Source organism: Patagioenas fasciata, chromosome 1, assembly GCF_037038585.1.
Source record: "Patagioenas fasciata isolate bPatFas1 chromosome 1, bPatFas1.hap1, whole genome shotgun sequence".
NCBI lineage: Eukaryota > Metazoa > Chordata > Aves > Columbiformes > Columbidae > Patagioenas > Patagioenas fasciata.
The window spans coordinates 158,910,274-158,938,193 of NC_092520.1; the positions used below are offsets into that span (position 1 = coordinate 158,910,274).

General features: G+C 38.0%; 1 protein-coding gene across 4 annotated transcripts in view; it reads left to right on the top strand.

Annotated features, from left to right (window-relative positions):
• Positions 1 to 350: 350 nt before the first annotated feature.
• The window catches only part of RAB3IP (RAB3A interacting protein), a 34,160-nt gene continuing 6,590 nt past the window's right edge, over positions 351 to 27,920 (top strand). The window contains exons 1-7 of one of the 4 annotated variants that reach the window (XM_065841379.2): positions 351 to 428; positions 9,671 to 9,946; positions 10,153 to 10,414; positions 18,032 to 18,127; positions 20,669 to 20,746; positions 21,203 to 21,406; positions 26,158 to 26,286. In XM_065841379.2, coding sequence (XP_065697451.1) covers positions 9,696 to 9,946; positions 10,153 to 10,414; positions 18,032 to 18,127; positions 20,669 to 20,746; positions 21,203 to 21,406; positions 26,158 to 26,286 — 1,020 coding nt within the window. In that variant the 5' untranslated portion in view covers positions 351 to 428; positions 9,671 to 9,695. Of the gene's footprint in view, positions 429 to 7,035; positions 7,113 to 9,670; positions 9,947 to 10,152; positions 10,415 to 18,031; positions 18,128 to 19,861; positions 19,886 to 20,668; positions 20,747 to 21,202; positions 21,407 to 26,157; positions 26,287 to 27,920 lie in introns of those variants that run through there. The other 3 variants (XM_071799133.1, XM_065841387.2, XM_071799148.1) reach the window with 3 other exon arrangements.

Consider the following 27,920-nt stretch of genomic DNA (forward strand, 5'->3'; position numbering starts at 1 on the left):
CCAATTGAACTGATTCTAAGACAGCATGGTTCACCATGAGGCCTGTGAAGGAAAGGCCCCTTGAGATCGGCCCTCAGGAGTATTCTGGGTCCCTGGCAGGTGCTCTGAGGCCCAGGTGGCACCACTACTGGCAGGAGGCTGCTCTGACAGGTCTCACGTCTCGGCTCCTCGGCCGGCACTTGGCTTGTGCCCCGCCTCGATCTGCGGGACGCACGGGGACACCGCCGCCAACACTCACGGACCGCGAGGGCGGTTACCCCCGCACCTCCGCTAGGGGGCGGCGGGGGTCGCACACACCTGCCCCCGCCCCTCTGCGGGCGGTGCGTCCGCGGAGCGCATGCGCGTCGGCTGCCCAGCGCCCCGCCCCCCCCAGGTTGGCTGAGGGGACTCGGTGCGGTGGTGGCGGCCGTTTTTGCTGCGCTCGGCAGGTACGTGGCGGCGGGGCTGCACGGCCCCACTGGCGGAAGGGGAACGGCCGAGCGGGCCACGGCTTCCCGCTAGAGCCGCCGCACCTGCCTGGCGCCCCGCCGCCGGGAGCCTGTGCCCGGGCGGGCAGAACCGGCGCCGCCTGCGAGGGCTGCCCCTTGCTGGGGTGCGGTGGCCGAGCTCGGGAGGGCTTCCCCGCGCGGGGGGATGGCGGAATGCGAGGTTCCCTCCCGGCAGAGCGCGGGGGCAGGTGGCGGCCGGGTCTGTGCTGTTGTGGCCGGTTGCGACTGGAAGGCGTCGCTGGCCCGGGCGCTCCCGGCTTGGTCGGGGCTTGCGTGGGTGCGGAGGGAGCAACGGGCGGTGCGGGGGCGCTCGGCCCCCAAATCCAGCCGCGGTCGAAGGCAAAACTGGGCAAAAGTAGTTCCCGGGGGTCACCGGAACGCGTCGGGCGCACCTGCCCCGGGAGAGCCGGCGGCGGACAAAGAGCCGTCGCACGCCCAGAGCTGGCTGCTCGGGTTAGCCGTGCCCCCCTCAGGGCTGCCTGGCGGGGGCGGTGACCCTTTCGAGGCGGGTGGGTAAGGGAGTCTGGGCTGCAATGACTAAAATGAGAAGGGGGGTGTTTGCCAAAAGAGGCTGAGCTGGCGCTGAAATTTGCTCTTCCCCTCACAAACCCCTCGGCCGGTGGGGCGGGAGGTGCGGCGGGCAGGGCGGCTCGGTGGCTTCCCGAGCTACTGCCCCCTCCGCCTGGGCTCAGGGGTGCCCGGAGCAGCGCAGGTGGAGACCGGAGTGGAGTTTTGGTTGGTGGGACTGTGGAGCTGCGCTCACCCGCAGCGTTTCTGGGTTGTTCTAAGGTCGTAAGAGTAATATTGAGGTTAATACCTCATCGCCGGTAAGTAGTCTTGTAAGCTGTAGTAGATAAGTAGCAGGGATTTTGGTTAACCTGAATTTCGTAGTGCAGTTACATTAGACAATAAGGTGCAGAAATGGAGATTCTGGTTACAAGTTGATTGCAGGTGATGAGCTGCGCAGAAATTTGTGCTGCCAAAGTGCTGATGCTCTGCGAGTTTCCTGAGAGTCGCCGGGCTCTGGAAGCAGGAGAACATGGACTCACTAAAGCATCAGTGATACCCTCAATGCTTGTCTTGTTGACAAACACCAACAGTGTTTTCCTCGGTTTGAGAGTGTTGTCTGTTTTGTTTGCACATAGGATATGAAGCTTTACATTGCTTCATTTGTTAGCATGGCCTTAGGAAGTCTTGAAAACAGTGATCTAGATAGCTAAAATAATTAATCTTCCACAGGCTCACTGTAACTGTGAAATTATCAGCTTCTCTTTTGAAGCAGATGTAAGGTTATACAGTCTTGAAGCATGTATTGGCAGTTACCATCTGTTCAAATATTTGTATTCCTCAGTAAAAGACAGGGCAAAACCTGAGGTCTTGTTGCTTTAATATTTTTATTGTTTTTTTTATTGTAGATCTGTTTAATAAGCACTGGGAAGGGTTAGAGTCAGGCCTGCTGTGTTTCTGTCTTGGCAGTCATTTATCTGCTCTGCTTGGTTAATGTTACCTTGTGAGCAACGAAGAATAAATAATTTACCATTCTCATTATGCTTTTAATAAATAACAAATGGGAGTGTACCTCACAGCAGCAACTGAAATATCTATCTTGTTACAGTATATTTGAAAAGGATTTTTTTTTCTGTAAAAAAACCATCACAATAAGCCTTTTGATTCTAAACTGCAGCTATCTTCATGGCTTCTATTGACTTGATTTAAAATTCGTGTAAAATGCCGAATGAGCTGATTTCACTATTCCTCCTAAGTTTATGGATTTTCCCAGAAAATAAATGCGTACTTTGGCTTTTTATTTTTAAGACCCTTTTAAATATGACATTTAAAATCTTGTCTACTGTAACTTGACTAATACTTGCATTAGACACTTTAATTGCACTTAATATTGTGCTAACCGTTTTTTCCAGAAATTAAGAAAATATTTAAATGCACTTGCAGATACTTATAGAAAGCTTTATATACTATGAAAATGATGATTTTTTTTACTCAAGTTTACTAATTGAATGTTTTCAGTGTTAGTTGAAAATGAGAGGGGTCTTTAGGTCCAAGCCTTGGCAAGAATGACACTGCAGTCAGTGTTATCAGGCTTAAACCTGAGATGGGATTGTGAACTTCTTTCCAAGATAAGGCAGAACAACGCTCTATCTTGAAAAGAACAATGTCTGTAAAGATAGTAATATTTACAGCTAAATTAACATGGTTTAGAGAGTCTTTGTGAACCAAACAGCATTCTTCAAATGTTTGTTTACAGTAAAAGTCTGCAGTATTCTACCTTGCAAGCACTGATTTTTCTCTCTAGTAAGAGGTGTACTGTTTACCAGACTCTAAACCATGTTTATTTATAGGTTTCACAAACACTTCATAAATATAGGTAGCTGAATCTTGTGTGCTCCATGTTTGTGTAAGAGAGACACTTGCTGTCCACACCTGTATTTTTCAAGTTGAAGATATCCCTATTAAAAAAGTTTTCAGAAAAGATTTTTTTAATCGTCAGTTCAGCAAAACAAGAATTCTTTTAACTTTTACGAAATCTGGCTATCAAATAAATGAAATGTTTCTCTAAAGCAGCATGAAATAGTATTTTGGATACCTAAATTGAGAATAAAGAACAGAAAAATATACACATCATAGCATTATGTGACAACAGTAGTGGGAATGCAACAGAAAAAATGTTCTCATGTTGAACCCAATGTGTTTTTGCTAGCTGTCAAGTTTTGTAGACTTGCTGAACTTAGAGTTTACCTTCTGCTTACCATTTTACCTAATTTACTGTCTGTTGGTAAGTACGTAGTGTAAGCTCACTCACAAATAAAAGTAGAATATGTAAAGACTGGAGTAGTTCAGTGCTTAGTTTTTTCTTACTGTAACTGCCTTGAAGAAAAATGAGTTGTGTATTTGGGCTCCTGAAGTAGAAATTTCTATCATAACCACAATACTGTAAAGGTGGGAGTTGTTTTTTGCAGACTTTAAGGGAATTCCGAAATTCCTGTGCCAAATCTTGAATTGTATTTGTGCAATGAACTGGCATTGATAACAGTGTTTAAACTTGCTTGAGTTCTGTGGCTAAGCTTGAATATAAAACAGTTAAGGAAAAAAAAGCCGACCAAACTTCTGTGCCGACATCTGATGAATATCTCATACTGGATAGGTATAATTGAATTGATTTAGAACTTAAAATTAAGGTGCATATATCCCTTAGAACAATTTTACTTTTTAAACTGCCTGGTTGCATCCAACAGGTATAGATATGGAGTTGCAGGACTTAAATGAACTGCTTCTTTAATAGGTATTTATTAGTCTGCTACTCTAATTCCCCACTGAGTTCTTTAGAGCTTAAAACATATTACATTCCAGACTGTATAATGCCAAATATTTCAAAATTTCAAAACTTTATTCTTTCTTTTTTTTTTTTTTTTTTTTCAAACTCACTGAGAAGCATGCAGGCCTAGTACTGGGCTAATGCCAGTCCTTTTGAGGAACAGCTACAAAAAATCCACCTTCCAATCTCCTCCAAAATTAATGGAAGCAGACATTGGAGTCTAATAAATGAAGTCCTTGAGACTTTATTACATTTTGAAAGGCCTGCTCTGTGAAGATTAAAACACTCTAACTAATAGACACCTGTTTTTGTTAAGTGCTAGCTAGAATTTGCTTTTCCACAAAATGTTTAGAAACAGTAACTTCTTTTTTCTTATGTGAGCAGGTTAATGTTTTAATGGTGCTCTTTACTATTAAAGGTAAAACTGAGATTTTTCGATGTGTGGAATGTTTGGTGCTGGCATAGTTTTTAAATGGGCTGTGACAATTAAGAGATTATTCAAAGTTGTCATCTTCAGCCCATTTTGTATTTAAAAGCAGTCTCTGAAAGACAAACTCCAGAGTTTGTAATTGGCAGTTTTCAACAATACTATATCTATATATATATATATATATATATTTTTTTTTTTTTCCCTCTGGAAGAAAACAAACCACAGTAAATTATTGCTTTTCAGGGAGCTTATTGGTATCTAGTTATTAACTGCTTTGATTCAAACAAGTAGCTGAATTCCTCTTAGAGTAATAACAGGAAAATTGGATTAAGCATTTTGATTTGACTGCTGTTGAAAATGTTCACTGTCGTTGTTTCTTGTTAGAAGCTATAGAAACACGTTAAACTGATTTCTTTGTAGAACAAATTTGAGCATTGTTTCCTCATGAAGTTATGTGGGTAGTCAGCAGTGCTAGTGTGGCAGTGGAGAGATAGGGAAAAGCTGCAACATTTTGACAGCTTCCACTAAATTTGCATTATTTCCAGATGGAAGTATGAGGAAATTGATTTATTTTGTTGGTGTTTCATTCTAATTCATTCCAGTACTTGAATTTTGTACGTCATCCAAATTGCATACTATCAACTAAGACAAAAATAATTGCCTATTTGGTAGGCACTAGTACTATTCCAAGCTTTCACCATATATTAATGTGGTAGAAGAAGTATTAAGAAAATTCATGATTTTGTTTAATAAGTGTGCTGCCCTGAAATGTCAGAATATCGGCTTTTCTTCACAGTAGCAGAATTACTACTGAAGAGTGCTGTATCAACACTGTGATTTTTACACACTGTCAGCTGGGCTCCTAGTAAAGCTCTGCTCACCATGTGCTTTGTGTTCCTTCACAGCAAGGCTGCTCACTGCTGCCTTAGTCAATCGTATGAAATCCCCTAAAGCTTTAACCAAACCTGTATATCTTCAATGACACAGAAATATTTGGTGTGTGTTGTGTTCGGTTTATTTTTTTTAATTTTTATTGTTTTTCTTCCTTTTGTTTACCATTACTTTTAAGAGTTCTTTCCCAAAAGAGAGCTTTTATTTTTAGGACCACCTAGCTTTTTGCATATACCTTTGGTTTCATTAATGCATAACATGCATTCAGCTGGTGCCTTGGTGAAAAGCTCATGGTGTTGGTGAGTCTTGAAATTGAGATATTTAATAATATGGGCTTCTTTGTTTTGTATGGGTCGCATACCCATCTACTGTGTGCTAAGTGAGAAGTAATACTATGAAAGAAAGAAGTTGTGAATGGAAAGTGTTTTACACAGATGGTATGCTTATGAGTGCCCATTTGACAGTCTATGGAAAAAGTTTAGCTGAGGGACTTTATTTTTAGCTCTTCCAGGAATAACTTGTGTAACTTTTTTACTTATTGTATCAGAAAGAGCTTTTTTTTTCTTTCTTTTTTCTTTTTTTAATGGCCGAGAAGACATGCATGGATTTATTTACTCATAAATCTCTATTGTCTGTTTAGGCTGAGATTGATATTTAATGTGTAAATCAGAGTGATAGCCTTGTAAATAAAATACCATAATCTTTTTTTGACTGTTAAAAATGCTGCAGGGTATAGGCATGTTAGGTGGAAAAGCCATAGGAAAGGACTTAAGTGGAACATTTCTCATAGGATTTTTTTTTTAATTATTTTTTTTTCAGACATACTAATTTGACTGTCTTAGATCAGGGGTGTCAAACTGATTTTCACCAGGGGCCACATCAGCCTCACACTTGCCTTCAAAGGGCCGAATGTAATTTTAGGACTGTGTAAATGTAGGAGTAGTTACATTTATACAGTCCTAAAATTACATTCGGCCCCTTGAAGGCAACTGCGAGGCTGATATGGTCCCTGGTGAAAATGAATTTGACACCCCTGGCTTAGATTGATGTGATGATCCAGAGGGGGAGCTAGAAATCTGTTTGAATGTTTGGAAGATAATAAGCAAGTTTCTAATAATTTTCCTCTGTGTGAGTCAGTGTGACCTTCTGCACTTCATAATGCAGCTGAATTTGTCTAAATTATCATGAAGACGTGGAATGGTGCATCTTTGAGCCTGTTGCTTACTTGAATATATTTAAAGTATTTGCTACAAACAGATGGCCCCAAGATTTGTGCAGAAATAGTAAAATACATTAAAAACTGACAAGTTTTTCCTGAGCCTTTTTTATTTGGAAATGGCTAAAGTGTATTTTTTAAAAATCAGTTTGCGGAAAAAAAAACTTTAATAGAAAATTACAGCCCAGTGGGGTGTGCAGCTGAAAACAACCAGTGATGTGGAATACTATGGTATGACTATTGAACGTCAAGTCAGATAGTGAGTTTTGAGTGGAACTGTGAACACGTCTTTCAAACTTGAAATAGAAACTGGTCCACAAAAGGGAAGATGCGGCAGAAGAGCTGTTCCCAATTTGCTCTGTTATGTTCTCAATCTTTGCTTCTCTTGGGCAGGTTTTGGTGCGCTTTCCTACCCTGTTTCCACAAGAATAAGACCTACCCCGAAAATAAGCCCTAGCATGATTTTTCAGGGGTTTTGGGAATGCTTGAAATATAAGCTGTATGGGAATACGGGAAGATTGGCGAGGAGGTTGGTTAATTGTAAATATGCTGAAGCGGCTGCAGCTATGGTGTAGAAAATGCACATACATCACACTAATTGTTTTACTGACCTTGTATCCTTGATAAGTAGAACCTCTGTGTTATCTAACATAGGCCTGTGAGAAACTCTAGGACACCTTATCATTGTGCCTGAGATCCCTGCTTCGTTGTGAGCAAGAACGAGAGGCTGCACCTGCTTGAAACCTTGAAATACAGGTGAGCGCAGGCAGCCAAATCATCTTCTACAAGGCCTGAACTTACCAATGCCTGTGTCCCTGCTTGTGTCACCTGTGCTCAGTAGCTTAGGTGCTGCTTCAGAGATCTCCCAGTAGAGAGGTAACTAAAATAAAGCTTGCTTTTTGCAAATGCATTTGTGGCCTCTGGTTCTTCTTGCGATGTGCCTGCATTGATTCACACATAAGCCCAACTCCAAAAATAAGCCCTAGTTACAGTTCATTAAAAAAACAAGTAAATTTAAATAGTGTCCAGGCAGCTATACATGTCAAAAAGTAAGCAGCTTGTGGAGTAAAAATTAATGTAAGACCCGGTCTTATTTTTGGGGAAACGGGGTAGGTGCTGTAGGCGAAGAAATGGCAAGGTGTCCAGGCAGCCTTTCTGCATCTGTGTTCAGCACCCTGCACCTTCCTGCATCTTTTGTTAATTGTGAAGACTGGAATCCAAAGCATCAGGAATGTGAAGGGATGTCTTGGTGGCATTGCCAGTATAGTAGTATTGGGTATGGGTTGCTTGGAGGTCAAAAGAGAGAGTGGGGGAAACAATGGAAGTGAGTGTGTTTGTGTAGATGTGAGACTGGCAAGAAGGATATTTCTCGACTGGGCTGATGAACTTTAAAGGACTGTTTCTGCAATTCTGTTTTTTTCAAGATGGCTTTTTTAGTTTATTAAATGTAAAATGATGTGTAATAGTGGCACTGTAGAGCTGAAAACATGGAAGAAATGTCCTGTAGCTCTGGCAGTCCCTCTGTTTTAATTTGTTGACTCAACAGGCTTTATAATCATGTAGAACATATAATTAGAATGCTTATAATAGTTAAGAAGAACTATAGGAAAAACAAACAAGAATATTTTTCAAACTTAAAAATAAACTGTTCATCTCGGTGTTATGGTAGAAAAGCTCTAAAGCACAAAACGGTGGCAGTGTTTTTCTATGTAAATCATGTTTGTGCAACTTCTGTTGATAGTTTGAAATAAAACAAACATGCAGAAGACAGAAAAAAAAAAAACCAAGGCAAAACCCAACAAATAAAACCCCAAACATCCCTTCTTATTCATGCAAGGTCCTTTTTGTCCCTCAAACCTGTACAGTTTCTTAGAGGTAACAGATATTTTTTTTGTGGGAGCAATTAACAGCAACAGAGAAAAATTAATAACATATTCTTGCTGTCTGAACAAATGAATTTCTTCCAAAAGTACCTGATAATATGTGGTAAAACAACTTGTTTAGCATGGATGTATCGACAGTTGGTACAATATTTAAGACACAAACCAATTTTGAAGAGTGTTCTTTGTGTTTAAAATGACCAAAAAGTATTGAAGTAACTGAAACATTACTGCATATGCTAATTTGGGGATACCATTCTTGGTATTTTTCATGTGTTTTATGAAGTAGCTGATGAATTGGACATACATGTAAGAAAGATGGCATTATCTCTATGGTTATGACTATCATCTTTCTAGATCTTCTCTCTGCCTTATCTTTTCTAAGATCCAAGCAGAAAGGTATTAGATGCTACAGGTTTTTTGGTGTGGTGTTTTTTTTTGTTTTGTTTTTTTTTTTTTTTTTTTGTTTTGTTTTTTTTTTTTTTTGTTTTTTTTTGTTTTTTTTTTTTTTTTTTTGGCATGTTGAATATCTTTGTGAAGCCTTAATTTCTCTCTTATTTATACAATGTGGATTTTTTTTTCCAGTGAATAATTACTGCTAAGTAATTCCTTCACAGATTTCTACATACCAGTTCCAGTTTCTAGTTTTGAATTGTACAAAGATTTTTGTGACCTCTGATGATAAACTGCTGGAACATAGGAACTTTCTGATTTGGCTTACAAAAAATCATGTATTGTACTTGTCTTCTATTGATTTTATGAAAAACATATGGAATTAAAAAAAATAAAAATAAAATTTAAAAATGCTGTCAGTTAAATGACCAAATCATAGTACGCTTTTGCCTGTAGTATATTTTTGGCATTATACGTAGTCACAGTTGTCATAATCACTGGATCATGTGATGCATTAAATACACATCATAATACTTCATGAAAAGTCAGATTGGCTCTTTCTATCATTTCAGTGAACTATTATGAGATCAGATGTATCATTTACCCAAAACTGCCATGGACTGTAATTCGTTTAAAGGTTTGCTCCATTGAGATTAAAAGTGGAAGCTTAAGTTAATTTTTATTTTTTTCTTACTGGTTCCCAAGTCTCCCCTTTTGTGCATATATTTGTGTTTTGATGTGAAGCAGCTCTAGGCTATAATTACGATGACTTTGCTTTATGACATAGAGCATGTTCCTGATTTTATCACCCCATTTAGATGTGAAGTCTGCTATTAGGTCTTCTGGACTCAACAGTCCAGTGTGTGGAAAAGCCATTTTTGGTGGTTGAAGTTGATACTTTTGCAAGATTAATCCACAGTTTCCATTATACCGTCAAGTATTCTGAACATATTTGTGTGAGTGTTTTTTTAATTCAAATAGTTGTCAGATATAATTAAATATTTCCTGTTTGCATTCTGATACTGTGATTATTTAATTCAGGGTTTCGTATGATGAGGCTTTTATTATGGCCAGTGACCCCTTGGAAGGCTTTCATGAAGTGAACCTCGCTTCGCCCACTACACCAGATCTTCTTGGAGTAAATGAGCCAGGGACTCAGGAACAAACTACCTCACCCAGTGTTATCTACCGACCACATCCTTCTGTTGTGTCCTCCACGCCAATCCAAGCCAACGCGTTAAATGTTTCGGATCTTCCCACCCAACCTGTTTATTCATCTCCCAGACAACTGAATTGTGGAGAAGCATCAGGTGTCAGGTAAGTTCGGTAGGTTGTTTTATTCAAATTCGTGATGTTTGTTTGCATATGAATTGCTTGCTCTACTAAAGATATCATTTTAATATTACTTATGATGTTGTAATATTGTGTCCATAATGGTACATTCAACACCACTACTGCCATTTCTAAAATATTTCTTCTTAATGTATTATATAAATAAAAAAAATATATCATTCTCGTTACAGCATCAATGTTACCGACGCAGTACTTTGTTCTACCTCTGGACCCCAGGGTGGGTCATTCAATCACAATAATTCCAGAAAGGAGAGCAATAACGCAGAGAGGGAGTTTTTGCAGGGTGCTACAGTAGCAGATGTTGCTGAAGGAAATGAAGATATTTTTGGGTTGAGTACAGACAGTTTATCTCACTTACGGAGCCCATCTGTACTGGAAGTAAGAGAAAAGGGCTATGAAAGATTGAAAGAAGAACTTGCAAAAGCTCAGAGGGTAAGGCTTGTTGTCTTGTCTCCTCCCACTTTTTCTCTCTTCGAAATGGTTCTAATATTGCAGAATTATAGATGGGCCAGAAGGTGCAGTCTGAGTCTACTCATTTCTTATGTAATTATTTTACGTAAAGTTATTCTGAATGTGTGCAGTGCTAATGTCTTAGAATTATTCCTTGATAGCGTGTGTGTTTTTTTTTTTTTGTAGTGCTGCTGCTATTTAACCATGGAAAGCTTTTGCTGCAATATCTGGTTTATCACGCTTTTTCTTTGAAAAGTAGACCATTCTTTCATTTTGACATTTGAGAATAAAAGTAATTTTCTATCACTCCATTGTTACTGTATAAGTATTTATAGACACTGATTATATACCTCTCGAGTCTTCTTTCTCCCTTGAGTATGAAAGTGTAACATGGGTCATGGAATATAGAAGTGCTTTAGAACAGGGGTACTTGAGATGTTTTGTAGGGGAATGCTTGTGTAGGAAAGATGCAATAAAGATGTGACTGGTGTTTTTCAGTGTACTGCTGCACCACACTTCAAATGGAATATGGATACCTTTGAAGACATTGGCTCAAATCATTAATATTTGTAAAGCGCTTTGTCTTGTTTGGATGGATGGTGCTATATAAATGCAAAGCCATTATTTATCATTTTAACATCACTCTGTGCTTAAACTTGCGAGTAGATTTTGTGCTATTTGTATCTGTGCCCTTTCTTCTCCTTTACATGATTTCATTCCTGTTTAGATTTAAGCTCATCTTATCTCGTGTTTGGACTTGTTTTCCTCTGTTTGTGCCCTCATCTTGCTGCATGTAGTCATAATTTCTGTCGGAGTTGCATTTGTCCTTGTTAATGTGAATCTTAAATATGGATTCTGATATCACTTCTTCTGTTGATTATTTTATTGCTGAGTAGTTGCTTCCTTTGCTAATGTGTTTGTTTGCTTAGCATTTGACTACTGAAAGGAAACATTAACCTGAGCTAAGTTTGAGAATCTTGCACATGAATATATAATCCTAACAGTTAAACTTGGAACCCTTAGAAAATAAGAGCAAATTAAAGTTTAAGCTTTCGAAAAGCTCTTTCAGCTCCTGACAGTATACCAAAGTACAGGTAACATACTTGAAAACCATAACTCAGATTTGCTACTGTTATCTTGAAATTACGTGAAGAATCTTATACAAGTGAATACCACTTTATCTCTTAAAGATTGAAGTGTTTCCTATTTAGCTCTGAAATTTAAAGTAGTTTTTAAAGAAATGGCGTTGAGGCTGCTAGGACATACTAACTGCATGGTGTGTGTTTTCAAGCCCTGTGTGTCTTAAAAGCGATTCAGCGCGAATTTGACACTGTTGATGTTGCAGTTCTTGTTAATTCTCAACCCGTCAGGTTGATTCTTACCAGTGTTATACTGGGTGGAAAACTTACTTTGCCTGTCTTCCTAAATTTGCACTATTTCAGAATTACTCAGTAACACAGAAATCATAGCAGGAGTCTTTACAGACTGTACATAAGTAAATCCTGTTCTTTCTGTAATACCAACTTTCTTCGACTTCCTGTATGAGAACTAGTTTTTTCTATCCCTAATTAATTTCTGATTGCTTTCTTCCAAAAGTCAGGGCTGTTCACAAAGGGCTGCGTCCACCCTGCGGTATTTGATATATCATGCAGTCTTTAAACTTGTATTTCCATGTATATTCCCTTTTGTCACTGAGTACTGGGTTTAAAAGTCTAGGGGCATAATTAGTAGGTAGTGCTTGTGTATAGCTGGTTGGTTTTTGCATAGTGGTCTTAAATTCTCTGTAAATCTCTGTGTTGTTTATTAGGAACAGTTAGAAGAATGAGAATTACAATTTGCAGTTGAGTTTTGTGAGCTTTACTGAGCCTGGAAACCTTACAGACTTTCCAGGAGTGAACAAAGTAAACACGCATTTGCTGTCTTGCATTTTTCATTTGTTCCAGATTTCTTACCCAAACTGTATGTTATTGTAATATGCACTACAGATTGATTTGAATTTGTTCCAGTTGTGATTAGAAAGGAAATAGGAATTTTGAAGCTTAGGGATCCACTATCTGATTTTTTTTTCTTAATATGCTCTCATTTTTTTATATTAGAGAATATATGTGTGGCATGTAATTCTTAGACATTTAAGTATGGTTCTTGAAGAAATTATTCAGGAATAGAATAGAGACTTTTTGTTTTCTCTCAGTTGCTTATGTGTTGTATTTCTTAAGACTGCAGACTTCATTTTTCAAAATAAACAGCATTGCTGATAATTGTTAAAAAGAAGTCTTTGAAAAATTTGTTTCTTGATGAGAGGAAATACCCTTTATACTAGAATTTAGATTGGTTGCAGCACCAAATCATGTCATAAGATAGGGGGAAAGGTTGGGTCAGAGGTAACAGCAGGGGAGCACACTACACTAATGGAGCATGTAAGATTGGACATACTTTTGCCTTAAAATACCCTCTTAATTAAAATGACATAGATTCTTCACTCTTTGGGACCATTCAGGTCATTTTTGCCTGTTTTTTTACTGAAGACTTAACTTCTGGCTACGTTCTGTCAAGCGGAGCTGAAGAGCCCTTGCTTTAGATGATCTGAACCTTTCTCCTTGTTTTGCTTCCCTTTTAAAGCAGCATCAGGAAAAGTGGGGAGGTGGTTAGTGATTCAGTGCCTCGGACCTTATCTCCTCATGTCTCGATGCCTTTGCATTTTTTTCTGCCATGTTGGACTTGAGCTATGGCACTGTGGTTACTGAAGGCAGATCAACCACATGTAGATAACATCTGGGAGAACAGTGATGGTATTTTGATACATGGTGTTTCTTGATGTGCAAGTTTAGTGGTATCCTTGCAAAGGAATACCTTTGTTTGCTTTTCATCTTAAACTAAGCAGCACTCGCTTGTAGTTTCTGAGCTGTGGCAGTTCATAGTCATGTTTTCCTTGATATTTTGTATGATTTGGCCCTGAAGTTATTTCCTCATTGGTCAGACTGTCAATCTAATGATGTCATCCATGACTGTAGAGGGAAACGGCTTTGTTTTGTTATGTTGGTTTTTTTTTGTTTTTTCTTGAAGTGTTAGTATTATCAGCTGTCACTGACATTTGGCCCCTTTCTCTGATGAGGAAAGAGCAGTCTACCAGAGATATTAGTTGCAAATATTGTATTCAGTTTGAGAACGCATTTCATGCTTCCTACGGTCTTTAGAGTAATATCTGTAGGCTTGTTGGTAACACTTAAAGCCATGTTTGTCTTGTTGTCATACCCTGTTTCCATGAAAATAGGACCTACCCCAAAAATAAGCCCTAGCATGATTTTTCAGGATTTTTGAGGATGCTTGAAATATAAGCCCTACTCCAAAAATAAGCCCTAGTTACAGTTAATTAGAAAGTCAATTTAAATATTTTCCAGGCAGCTATACGTGTAAAAAGGGTAAAATTAGTTGACTTTAGAATGCAACAGGACAGATAGACTTTTCACCAAGAAAAGCAGACACCTCCAAAAGTATCACACTCAGAGGACCCCATGAGACCCAAAACAATAAAGGTTGGCAAGAGTTGGGCTCTCACACACAGACTGAAGAGTTATGATTATGTTCCAAAATATGATGACATGGCTATATTTGAATAAATATTGATTTTTTGATTTTTTTTTTTTTTTTTTTTTTTTTTTTGTTCAAGAATAAATGTAGATTGTCGTTCATGGAAAAATAAGACATCCTCTGAAAATAAGCCCAGCGCATTTTCTGGAGCAAAAATTAATACAAGACCCTGTCTTATTTTTGGGGAAGCAGGGTAGAAATCTGAATTACCGATATTGCCCTGGTAGAGTGAAATTGAGAGGTTTTTTGTACACTGATACAGTGATTCTGTGACAGAAGTGACAGTATAGAATGTGTTATTGTAAACTTCAACATAGTAATACTCTAAGAACCTGATCCCGAGCTCTGGATTTTTCTTTCAAAGGCCTTAATTTCTGTATGCATTCTTCATCTCAGAAACAGAGTATTACAGTTTGATCTCTGGTCTTCAGATCTTGTGTATTAATACAGGTTTTGAAGCAGATTTTTGCTGTTGTTAGGCCTGTGTTGTCAAAGAATCCAATGTAACAGAGGCTGTTGCCAGGATTCTGGAGGTTTTGTACTGGCAGTTAAATCTGTTTTTCTTCAGTAAAACATGACATTAAAACTCTTAATGAATTAATGAATAAATAGATTCACAATAAGTATCCAGGAATTCTAGTAGTACTGTACAGTCCATTCAGCATTCTTGAGTTTTTGTTGTAATTTGTTTGTAAGTTAAGGAACTATAAAAAGACAGTTGCTCCAAAATAATATGCCATCCCAGAACTCCACTGAAGAACGTGCTTTCAGACTTTTCTTATACAAATTGCAGCTGAAATTTAAGGTCACTGGCTTGTGATTGTTAAAGATGGGTTGGTTCTCTGAAGGTGTTTTTTTAGCAGCTCCTCACTTTCTTTCAGTGATGAAAATCTTCAGTTTCCACACTACTGACTGATGCTGTTGTAGGGTGTCATAGGGATAGAAATTTTCTCAGGCAAGTAGATAATTGCATGCGAGCAAAAAAGAAGCATCTTCACCTACACCATAAGATGATAATTCAATGGTTTGTGAAATGCTCTTATCTCTGAAAAGATACTCAGGACCTTTGCTCACATTAAACACCCTTGTAAATGTGATTGCAGTTCACTAAGTTTTGTGTGGCTTGTTTAACTGGAGTGCTGAGGGAAGACCAGTCAAGTAGAAATGAATTTGAATATAAATACAAACTTTTTGACAACTTCAGAATTCCGGAGTATCCCCTGGTTCTGATTTTAGATGATATCTGTAGAAAATCTTTGCTCTTTCCTTTATCTTCTGCTTCTAGTTCTGACTTGGTGGAATTGCTGAACTAGGTGCAGGATGATTTTCTTTCTAGAATTTAAAACATGAATGGTTTTGAAGCAGTAATTTGCGTATCTTGTTTCACTGGTTCTTTGTAAAGACCCACCTTGGAGTCTGTGTGAAGATCAAAGTTAAATAAACAGTAATATGACTCTTTAATATAGGAGGGGGTTTTTTTTAAGATTTTTTTTTTCCCATGCACGTTGTATTTTTTTTATTGCCTGTCGTGTATGGTGTGCTTTGTAATAGTACTTTTTCAGAACAGTAATATGAGGAGGACTGCAGCCTAGATGGGTGGTCCAACACACACAGTTGTCTTTTCTGCCTCTGTATAGTGTATGGCTGGGAAGGCTTCAGTAATGCCTTTAAGACACAGACAGTAGTAATGTTTCTAATAACTGCTGAGCTTTTGCTTTGAGCACTCTCTATTTCTGCCCTGTTTAAAAAAAAAAAACAACAAACAAATACGAGCTATTAAACTTGCTTGGGAAAATAATGTGTTATATTATTCTCCTTCTGAATCATGTCATGGAAACTCGCCCAGTGTTTGACAAATCCAGCTAAGCAGCCATGCGTAGTAGACTGCCTGGTATTGTCTCCTTGTTTTCGTTAAGTAGCTTTACTTATCTGCCCAAAGTTTAATCTAAACTTCCCTAACCTTTCTAGTTGCAGGCAAAACTGTAACCACCTTACTTAAAATAGTGTATTGATAGTGGCAGACCAAAAGTGAACCTGAGGTAGTTGTGTCGTCATTGTATGTTAACTCTTGACCTGAATATTAATATAAACTCCTTTAAAGACATGTTGTTGTGTGTAGCGTTTTCCTTACAAATCAGTGAAGTAAACCAAAGGACATGTATTGGTGTATCCTTTGCATGCATAGGGACACATGAAACTTGAGCTTTAAGCATTTTGCCTCAGCATCTCTAATTCCCTTATTAAGAACCATACTTTATACGGGAAATACTTTTAATTAAATTTTGTTTCCCCTCTCTTATTTTAACCTCTTATTTTTTTCCAGTATTTTTTTTCTCTGGCTTTTTATATTCTGTTCTCCTTCTCTTCCCTCCATCTGTAGCTATTTTCTTGCCTTTATTTTGAGAGAGAGCGAGCGGATGGGTCACTGTGTACAGAATTGTAGCTAGTAAGTAAAAGCTAAGTACCATTTGAGAAACACCATGTTCAGAAAAACCCCATTGTTTATGTGGTACCTTTCAAAATAGTTAAAAGTTTGCATTTGGAAAGCAAAAAATGAAAACAGAAAACAAACTAGACCAAAAGTCAATCTATGTCTGAAGTTAAAACCAAATAAAAGAAGGGGGAACTAAGGCCTTTGATACTAAATGAGTCTAGAACAGCCCTTAAGCACTTTTTGAATTTAGGAGCTGATGTCAAAGAGGACCCTCCATCTTAGAGGAAAATCTATTGCCAGTTTCAGTGCAGAAATTGAGAGCAAGACCTAATATCAGCATGCTACAAGGCAAGATGTAGTTTCCCGCATTGTTGTGTACAATGTTACTCAATCATGAAGACCTGAGGAGAAACAGTAATCACCTCCCAAAAACACAAGGGAAGCTGCTGCCATTTGGGCCTTTCTATGGCTCCCAGAGTTTTCTGAAAGGCAGCTGTTTTCTTTGCTGGTTTCTGGACATTTTCAAAGCCAATCGTTGCCAGATCGCATTTGGAGTCTTTAACATGTCAGTGACAGGCTTGAGTCCTGTATTTCAATAGCTAGCCTGGCAGGGGGAAAATAAGAAGAACAATTAGAAGGGAGAGAGTAAGGCCAAAACCAGAAAAAGCTTGAAAGGTCAGAGTGGACTGCCTGCTACTTTACTTTCCCTTTTCCTCTCCATCCTTCTTCTTACAAAAGATTCCAGAGTTTAATGGTTGGAAAGGGGACAGGAACCCTTCTTTCGAATTCCTTGTCAAACTTTTTGTACTTCTCTGCAAATTACCCCACTTTTCGCTCAGACTTGGGACAATACAGATGAGATGGGGCATGTGTAACCCTCCTCCTGCCAAATCTGTGTTAAAATGTTCCTCTACAGGTGGTATGGTCAGGCTTTCTTCACTCAAATTTTAGTAATGTAGACAAATAACATTTTGAATTTCATTAAGGTGCTTTAGTTTGATTTATATACCTGCATAAAGAACAACAAGGGTATGATTTTTGGAATTGTATTAGTTATAAGGAGATATGCAGGAGAATATTTATAGTAAAATATGTTTTAAGATTCTTTTAGCATTGGAAATTGTCTTGAGACAAAGCTTTTTTTAATTTTATTTTTTTTTAAGGATTACTTTATTTAAGTGTCTGTTAAGGAATGGATAAACAGAGATGGTATTCTGTCTGTCCCAGTAATTAATTTGATCTATAATTTAAGTGTCTCAAGTCTTCTATACTTTTGGGGAAAAAAAGCTTTTTCTTTTTACTTCAGAGTATTTTGGAAATGCTGATGTCTAGGTTAGAGATACTTTTGATTGGCCTGGCGTATTGTTATATAGCAGGAAGAATAGCTATATGTATGTACGGCACTAATTTAATTGCTTCTAGTGTTAACATTACTATTTTGAGAGGCTTTCTTTAGCAAAGGTTATATGTTCCTCTAATTTTTTTTTTAAATTTTTCTTCCCCCTCTCTCTGCTATTAGCTTTTAAAGGCCAAATTACTACTCTAAGTCAGAATAAATAACTTTCAATTTTCCATAGGAGCTGAAGTTAAAAGATGAAGAATGTGAAAGGCTTTCTAAAGTGCGAGATCAACTTGGACAGGAATTGGAAGAACTTACAGCTAGTCTGTTTGAGGTTTGTTGGAGTCTTCCATGTGATATACTTAAAGGAAGCCGAGACAGATGTTTTATGTAGAATCAGTATATTGTATGCTGAATTTTTCTACAATAAGCTTATGTAGGGATTTGTGTCCTGAAGACCCGGGTGTGTTGAAGTAGAGGCTGAAGAGCAAGCAGTAGACTTTTCACTTAGTTGAAAGAGACTTTGTTGAGCTTGTCCATCTGCCTAGATAGAAAATGAAGAAAATAAGGAAAGTATATCAGAAAACTTAAACCTATTTAGACTTATTTTTTCGCATAATTACCTCAAGATGGATTCTCTATCTAGATAAAAGCCAAATCTGGGGTTGCCATGGTGACTAAACAAAAACCAACCAACCAAAACAACAAAACCCCAATGTATTTGCAGATCAATGGAGGTACCAAGTATCTAACTAAGCCATGCTTTCAGCTTTTGAATTTTGGGTCTGGCAGCATGTTAGTTGCACAAACTTGAAAAGATACTTGAAAACTGAGTGATGCAGAGTAGAACCTGGTTACCCAGTGAGAAGCCTGAACTTTAAGTGGGACCTTTTCATTTGGGGAAAAGACAGTAGTGCTGGCAGAGATTGTGAGCTTCTAATACTTACACAGAAAAAAAATCTTAAATCCATACATTTTATCATAGGAATGCCTAGAGGCTAAACTGTGATACCTATAACTGTCAGAATAAATTTCATAATCCAGAGATGATCATAAGTATGTTTCAGCATATGCATAGATGCAATATTAGGTATGTTTTAGAAACAGTATTTAAACCTATGGTGTTGTATTTGTATAAAAGTTCTATTAAGACCTTGAAAATACTGACATTCAAAAATCAAATTCCAAGCTGCTTGGTGGGTTGGCAGAGCATTTATTTCATCATCCTAGTAGGGCAAAGTTACTTAAAATATTAAGCAGTTCTTGTGTATAGAGAATAGATGGGAAACTGGAAAGGTACTTTTTAACATAAATACTTGTGTATGTTGGTGGTGAGGAAAATGTTGGGCAGATATTTTATCCACAGAGGAATAAAAATAAGATTATCAGTGAAATTTCATATTAGTGACACCTGGTAACTTAGAACAATGTATCATTTTGTTAAAGCTATGTTTGATATACAGTGTGTTAGTAATAATTGTTTGAGTTTTAATTGTTCAGAACTCCCAGCTGTTGTGGGCATGTCACCTTAATTTTCTTTTGTGATTTTGTTTCACTAAGAGACCCTAACAAAACACATTGTTGAGGTTTCTTGTTTTTTGTGCTGGGATCTACAGCCCTTGAGTTCACTTTCTGTTTTGAATCCCACTAATTTCAGTGACCATATCAGTGGATAGGCTGGAGCTTATAATAATGCATCCCAGTGGAGGACTGAGACTTGTTTTGAACAGCTGGGTGTATATATTACATTATTACACTGTAATAGCACTGTAACATGCTTTGTGTTTAAAGGTGCATCACTAAGTGGAAACTGCATGGTCCATGTTAAATGTATTTGTACACATTGTATAAATGTGTATGTTCCCATTCCTGCATGTGTCTGTTGTTACTTAAGAGAATTTTACAAACCCATATTATACAGCTGTGTTGTATGCCAGTGGGAGCCAGATCTTTTGGTATGATGACGTATGAACTTCTTTTGGTTTATTTATATAGCGTCCAGATACGTGCTAGGCGCTTTACAGATATGAGAAGCATCCTATCCCAAGTAATTTAGCTGGTGGCCCTGATCTTTCAATGTTTGTTGCCTCCAGTAAGTACCAAGTAAGAACAGTAACTTGATCACAGGTACAGATTGCTGGATCAGAGCCTAAACAAATATATTATGAGAACAAAAGGCTTAGAGGTATGAGGTAAAAGGATGTTTAAAAAATTCCCAGTCCTTTTACACATTCTTCTTTATTGACTTAGCCTGGTTTCTTTACTTTGATTGTTTTTAGTGCTTTTTCTGTTCTACTTAAGAAATGTTTATTAATCCATAAACTATTTTTAAGATGTGGCTTTGTCTGTTTTATTGATGGTAAGAATTTAGACTTCATAGTTGTTTGACCAGTTCCTTCATGCAGAAATTTCCAGTTGACTGAAACTGGTTGTTCTGGCCAGAAGAAGGGAGGAGTTCTTTTGAATGCGGTACTGTGCACATGTTGCTTTTGGTGCTGCTGGTCGAGTCTTTCTCTTGGGGGTCAAGGAACTTGACTTGTCAGCCACTGAAGTGGGACGGGAGCCTGGTGTTCATGACAGGTATTGTTCCTGCTGGAGGGGGATGGGTGGAGTTGCTGAGTTTTTTAATCTGGGCTCAGGACCAAGGAGAAGAAATTTGGTGGGCCAGCGATGAATCCGAATGATAGATTTGTAGGTATTTTTTGGTGTGTAACTATTTAATTTCAGATTGTTGCACAACCTAATATTCACAAGTAGTCTTTGTGAAGCAAATGTATGTCCTTAGTGGTTTGTTTTCGTTTTTTTTTTTAACTTGATCTTGTAAATTTGTGTGAAGCGTTTACACTAGATAAATGTTTTTTTTTTTTTTATATAGGAAGCACACAAAATGGTTAAAGAAGCTAATGTCAAACAAGCTGCAGCAGAAAAACAATTAAAAGAAGCACAGGGAAAGGTGAGTTTTTTCTGACTTGCTTGCTTTGTCTTTTCACGTGGTTATAAAGTGTGAATCGTAAAGATTAAGTCATAGAATCGTTTTGGTTGGAGGAGACCCCTGAATCGAGTCCAACCGTAAACCTAACACTGGCAGTAAAATAGAGCATTACCTGTATGCATTATTAAAATATATACTAAGTTGTTTTGTGTTGCCTTGGCATATTCTTAGCTAACACCTATGGACACAGAGCTTGTGGTTCAGCATCATATCAGTCAGCTAGCCACATGCATAGGAAACTGGTGTTACTACTCTATGCAATTGCATAGGCATCTGTGTGTTAGTACTATTGGAAGATGAAGGCTTAATTTGAACCAAGGTAACTAGAATTTTTGTTGAAGTATTTAACAAATTCATAAGATAGTATATTTTTGTTTGTTACTGACTTTTTTACCTTCCCTCCCCATCCCCCTTCAGATTGATGTTCTCCAGGCTGAAGTAGCAGCATTGAAAACACTGGTACTGTCTACTTCACCAACATCTCCAACTAAGGAGTTCCAGTCTGCTGGAAAAACCCCTTTTAAGAAGGGCCATGCAAGAAACAAAAGTACAAGCAGTGCTATGGGTGGCAGTCATCAGGACCTTACCATGATGCAACCAATTGTGAAAGACTGTAAAGAGGTAACTGTACAAGGATTGTCCTCTTTTTGCTGATAAGCTGGCTTTATTGTTTTGTTTTACTCACAGTAAATCTAGTATATATTAAATCTCCCTGTAATAGTGACCATTTTAGAGATATTTTTCATTAATGAAAGGAAGGTTGTTTTTTTTTTTTTATGTACCAATAGGTGGTGATTTTTCCAAGTCTTGTTTACCTTTAAATCATTAAGGGAAGACTCAGATTTGAAATATTAGAATAAATAATTTAAAGATGGGAATGTTAAAACAGGAAGAAAAACACAATATAACTGGATGATAAGTCCTGGCACCTTTTTACAAAGTCCATCACCAGAAGTTCATAAACTTTCATAAATGTTTCATAAACTGTCACAGAGAAGAGGAAGAATCGTTTAATAGATCAATAATGGGAGAGAGAGTCCAGAGAAAAGACTGAATCAATGATTTATTAGAGAACAGGAGGCAAGTTACCACTGGAGTCCCAGAGGGGCCTGTGATAATTTTTTTTTTTTAATCTACCCGTGTGATTGAAAATGGGGAAATAATGAGGTGACAGGTTAGTGCTCAAGTCCTTGGAATGGTAGTAGCAAAAAATGACTGAGGAATGGAGAAGGACCTTGTGATACTGAGTGGTTAGTAGAACAGTGGATAAAATTCAAAACCAATAAATTCGAAATGAGGCATCTAGGAAAAAATGCAATTCTAGCAGTCATGCAGTTGTGGGCTTAGAAATAGCTATACTGTGCTGGAAAATAATATAGTGTACTTGTGGATAATCATCTGAAAATACCATCTCAGTGCTCAGTGATGGTCATAGACCCACAGAACCTTAGAATTTGTTAGAAAAGGAATAGATAGCAAAAGAAAAAGCATTATACTGCTGTATAAACATGTAGTAAATGTGCGTGTCTATGCATGCAGCTATGGTATCTCCTTCTCTGAAGGGACATAATGAAAATATGAGGAAGTGTGATATAGATGGCCAAGGCTATGGAAGTATTTCTGTGTAGAGAGAGACACTTGAGGAAGAACAAAAATCTCTACAGTCATAGGTTACATGGGGAAGATGAATGGTGCACACATTTCTTGTAATAAGAGAACCCTGGAAGCTAGAAGGAAAATAACTTTCGGTCAGTACATAATGAAACTTTACAACATATTGTCATGAGATAGCAAGATTAAAAATATGTGTGTTCAAAATGTAGTCATGCAAACTGACAAAAGAAAAGCCTGCCAAGGTATATATATATATAGAAGGTAGATATGACATTTGGCTTAGGAAGCTTCTTTAAGTACTGTTGCTAGAAGCTGGGAGGCTGTAAAATGAAGACGTCTCTGTCTTTCCTCTCCAGCGGCTCCGCAGCCAGCTCTGTGATTCTGGCCATTGTCAAACAGGTAACAGGCTCACTGGATCTTTAATATGATTGATAGTGGCCAGTTTTAGACTTTGTTTCGCCAGTGATCATTAAATGCATTTATACTATACATCTAGAAGATAAAGGTGTTGTCAAGTTTCTGCTTCGTACTTAGGCTTAAAAAAAAAGCTTTGCATCCTGCCTGCCCTTTTTCAGTGGTATCCAGGATAAGTTTTCCTTATTCATATTGAATCCTTGTTGCTCTTCAGAAAAAGCAAGAGCTGGGATGGAGTCCAGTTACTTTGTAAGCATTACACTTGAGGTCATGACTCAATGAAATTTTTAAGTGTCAGGCAAGAGTGAGAGAGGGGAGAAATCTGTTTTGGCTCAATTTTCTTGTGGAGAAAAAGTGGTGAATGTGAAGGACTTGCTGCAAAAGGGCCAGTTTGCTTGACGTGTTTCTTTAGTTCCGTTTCCTTTCTGTTGGCTGTGTAAGGAGACACTTTGAGGCTGCTCAGAGTCACACAGAATGGTTAGGCTTGGAAGGGACCTCTGGAGATCATCTAGTCCAACCCAAAACAGGTGACCTGCTCAAAACAGGTGACTGTTTCTTCCAGTGACAGCCCTGGGGATCAGTGAGAAAGACATGGAGTTTTCACCCACTGGGACTTGAGTCTTTTTGTTTCGCTTCTAAGCAAGAGTATTTAATGGAGTGCGGCATGGAGTGAAGAAAGCAAGGCTACCTTTGGCATGGTGGTTGGCATGTTTTATTGAGTAGATTAGACATGCCTGCCCTGCTGCTTTTGTTATCCAGTGCTTTGTGGTTTTGTTTACTCATTTTGTTTATTTTTGGTTTAAGGTAAATGTCTTTGCATTTCTGGGAGCTGGGTCTGAAACCCTCAGTATTCCTCCTTCTTGCTAAATGCTCTTGCCACTGAGTTGGGTTCTCCTTTTGCATATTGTTCTTCTGATGCTGAGTAACTCAGCTTCAAAAAGGGGGCTAAGAGTACCCTTGCTCAGGGGTATGTAGTGGCCTTGTGGTGTGGGCAAATACAGCTTTGGACCCTTATGGAGAATCTACCACCCAGAGCTTTGCATTTTGAGATGTTGGATAAAGCTGGGTGGAATACCTGTCAACTCTCAGGTTTGTTTGTGGAATGTAGACAGAGTTAGAGTGGCTGGCTGTCTACCTTAAATTGCAGTGGAGCCAGAAAGGTGCCAACCTTGCATAGAAATGCTTTCTAGTGTGTGGGAGTGACCTCTAGGATAAGTAGAAATGTCTAATTAATTTTGGTATTAAAAAGATTTAGCCGAGCTGAGTAGCTGCCTGGGTCTTAGGTGGGTGAATAGCATCCATTCAGTGTAAATGCTGATAAATGCATCAGTGCTGTTCAAATAGCTAAAATGTTCCTCTGATGTTGTATTTTGCTGTAAAATGAAAACATTAGAAATTTAACTAGAATTATTATTACAATTGACTATATATTTAATTTCAGGTGATGAAAACTTTGATCTAGCTAAAGTGCAAGTAAAGGCAGGGAGGAGATACACATGTAGCACCGTGCAGGTTGGAAAGGCAGAGCATCAAGCCTTATTCACTCAGCAGTTTTTTTCAAGGCAGCTTCTTTTTACATTGCAGGTTTGGGGGAAATCTATAAAATAACCAAGTTAATAAAGAATGCATCTTAATTTTCAGAAGCATATAGTACAAATAATTGCCTCCCCCGCTTCCCCCCCCGCCCCAGTGGTATCTCTAGATTGTGTTCATTTTAAGGGCAGACCTGAGATGCGTTTTAAGGTATATGGGAAACGTTCCTTTAGGGAGCAAGTTGCACCTATTGAATTTCATTTGTACAATGAGGTTGATGGCTTAGCAACCAGAACAATTATGGACTGGCTTAATTAAGATGATTGTACCTGAATGTAGGGCAGGTAGCAAAACAAATTTACCAGTCTAATTTTTGTAGGTTCTATTTCAATTAAAAAAAATCCAGCAAAAATGACGAAAGAACTCCCCAAAACATATAAGTAAAAGAATGGTGAAATTCTGGGAGTTCAGAGAAGGGGTAATGCATGGGGAAAGAACAAAAGACTGAAAGAGGTTGGTTCAAAGCAGTGTAATGACCTTTTAATAAGATTTAAAATAAATTGTTTTAATTATTAGCGTATGTTATTTCCCTCTTTCACTATCTCATCTATATTATTTGTTTTTAATACTACAAAATTTATAAAAATCACATCCTGGCTTATCTTTGGCCTGCAGTGTACATCCTTTCCTATATCTTTAGGTTTGGGTTTTAGGAGTATACGTCTGCTATAAACAAGAAAGGGATTTAACAACCAATTGGAGGGGAGAGGTGCTCAAGTCCGTGTTGACAGAATGTCAAAACCCATCCGAGGATAGTGTTGCATCTGAGGAGGAGGATGGTGTTGTGTATCCCGCTGAGGACTGGCATTAGTCTTGTACATTGAGTTAGGAGCGTGTGTTGGAAGCGTTTAACCCCATGCTGCTTGGTCCACGTCTTGGAGCAGCGTTGGCGCCTGTAAGCAGGATCCTTCTCAAGTAACCCCAGCCTGTGGGACAGGCTGTCTCATAATGCAAATGTGATGATTTTTTTTGTTGGGTTTTTTTTTTTTTTTTTTGAGGAGCAACCCGGTACTAGACTCCTGAACGCCAGACTGGATATGTGCCTTCCCACTGCTAAGCTGATCTCAATGTGGAAATAACAAAAGAATGTGGTTTTGAAGCAGATAAAACCATCTCTTCCTAACACAGAGCATGGTGTAGTAGGGAGTTGGGGCATAAAGATGAAAAATAGGGGAACAGTGTTAATTGATTTGTAGATTGAATTCCTTTTCTTACTGTGTTAGTATGTTTAATGTGTTAAAGGTGTGTTTTGTTTTAGTGTTTGGAGAGTGGTGTGTTATATTCAGATCCAGGGTGAACATATAAGATGTATAGGATTGCAGTTGTTTTCTTTAGATGTCTCTGCTTTAACTTGCAGAAATGGAGATGGACTAAAATACTATAATGAAAATGCATCAAGAAGCAAATTAATTTGGGGCTTTTTTCTGTTGAACAATCAGTTAAATGTTTCAAAGCTATCCTGGAAGCTTTGGAAATGGGGGAGCGGTAATTAGTTTGTCCCTGGTGTTGTGGTGACTAATGAATGCATTGAATCTGTGTCTTGAAAATGGTATGTTTTGACTGCTTATATTTACAGTCTTAGGAAAGTGGATTTTAGAAGGTGTTTATAGCTGAGGCACAATAGCATTCCTTTACAGTACAATAGAAAACATTTAGTTTTAAATGCTCATTATTTACCTGTGGATATTTGCAAATGATAGACACTAGTGTGATAATCACAGGACTAAAATATATGAATCTTTGTGTTCTAGGCTGACCTATCTTTGTACAATGAATTCAGATCTTGGAAGGATGAGCCTACTATGGACCGAACATGTCCTTTCTTGGACAAAATTTATCGGGAAGATATTTTTCCATGTTTAACTTTCTCAAAAAGTGAGGTAATAGAAATAGTCTAACTGTGGTTGCTGATACTTTTCACTTAAATATGTTATGTGAAGCCAACAGACTGCATTAAAAATGTTTTCATATGAAGTTTAACTTTTTGTTTGTTTGGTTTTTGTTTGTTTTTCTTTAGAATATGACAGTTTACAGTGAAGTGCTAAAGTTTATTCTGGAGTATTGAAGTGTTCATGTTTTCTTCGCCATTGTGCTATTCCAGATATGATCTTTTTGGTCTACTTCTCTAGATGTTACTCCTGTCTGGCAGAGTCTGGTATTTGTAGGAATGGATGGTGTTGTTTTTCCTGATATTTCAAATACACCGTTTTGTAGAAAGTGTCCTGTCACTGTCTCTTGTTTATATAGGGGGCAGTAGAGACGCATATGTTTAGTTTTGCAGACAAGTTTTCTCACATCAGTCAGAACAGGCTGCAAGCACAGTCTGGGTGTTTTCTTGGAGGGGTTTGAGTTACAACACTTAGACTTTGGGATCTGATGTGATTCAACAAGGGCAGTTTGGGAGTATGGTTTAAGATGAAACAAATTATGAGACCTTTCCATGTGTTATTCCCACACTCTCCCATGCAGAGGAAAGACTGGAGTTTTACCCATTCTGTGAATAATGTGGTACTGATTCCAACTGCTTTACTTAGTTTTTGCCCTTAAGCAGCATTTACAGGCTGTAGTTGTGGTATCAGTCTGTAGGTGAAAGGGACCATATTCTTAGATCTTTATTAAAAGAAGAATAACAAATTTTAAAGCCCTCAGACTTTATATTTTTCCCCGATAAGATTAAACACCTCACATGGAAAATTTTCTTCATAATGTTTAATCTGTTGTTTTCCTGTGGTGTGATGTTCTTTTCCCATGCTTTTAATCTGCTGTCACTTGCTGGCCATAAGCATGCACAATCTCTTGGTTAATTGTGTACCAGTTCACTTTACTTGGTTACTATAGGAATTAAATTGCTCTGTAGTATGTGTAAATAGACCATACCATTGTCTTTCCCAGCAACTTCATTTTGGTTTTTGTTTTTTTTTTTTTTTTTCCTGCCTCAGTGGTGATATAATTACTGTAGATTTGTATTTCCTCTTAAGGAAAGAATGAGGCTCTTAGCACTTGTCAGTTCTATCAGTTATTGTTTTGAGATGCTGTGCATAGTGACCAACTTCTGTTTTCACTTGAATAGCAATAAACTAGTATATGGTTAAACCAAACAATAAACTACGCATGTATAGCATTTCTGAATAATTGGGAATGCAGTTATCTGAATGGTTGAAGTGTTATGATAACCCTCAGTAGCCTCTTGTGTATATGTGTAGTGTTTTGTTTTGCTTTTGAGAGATGGCAGAGAAAGAGTATTTCATGTGAACTACTTTAATAGTAACACTCTGGGTTTAAAATACTCAAGGTACATAGAGAAATAGATTTATCACTCAGTAGGAAGGAGCTTTGGCACAGAATTATTTCACTAATAACATAAATTGCATCTTGTTTTAAATCAAGGAAGGGCTATTACTTGTCCATACTTAAACAGGAGCCTTGGACAAGTGTTGAGTCTACTCAAACAAACTGAGGATGTTTCTAGTGTCTTATGATTGTGTGTTTATAAAGAATTAACATAAAAAGCCTG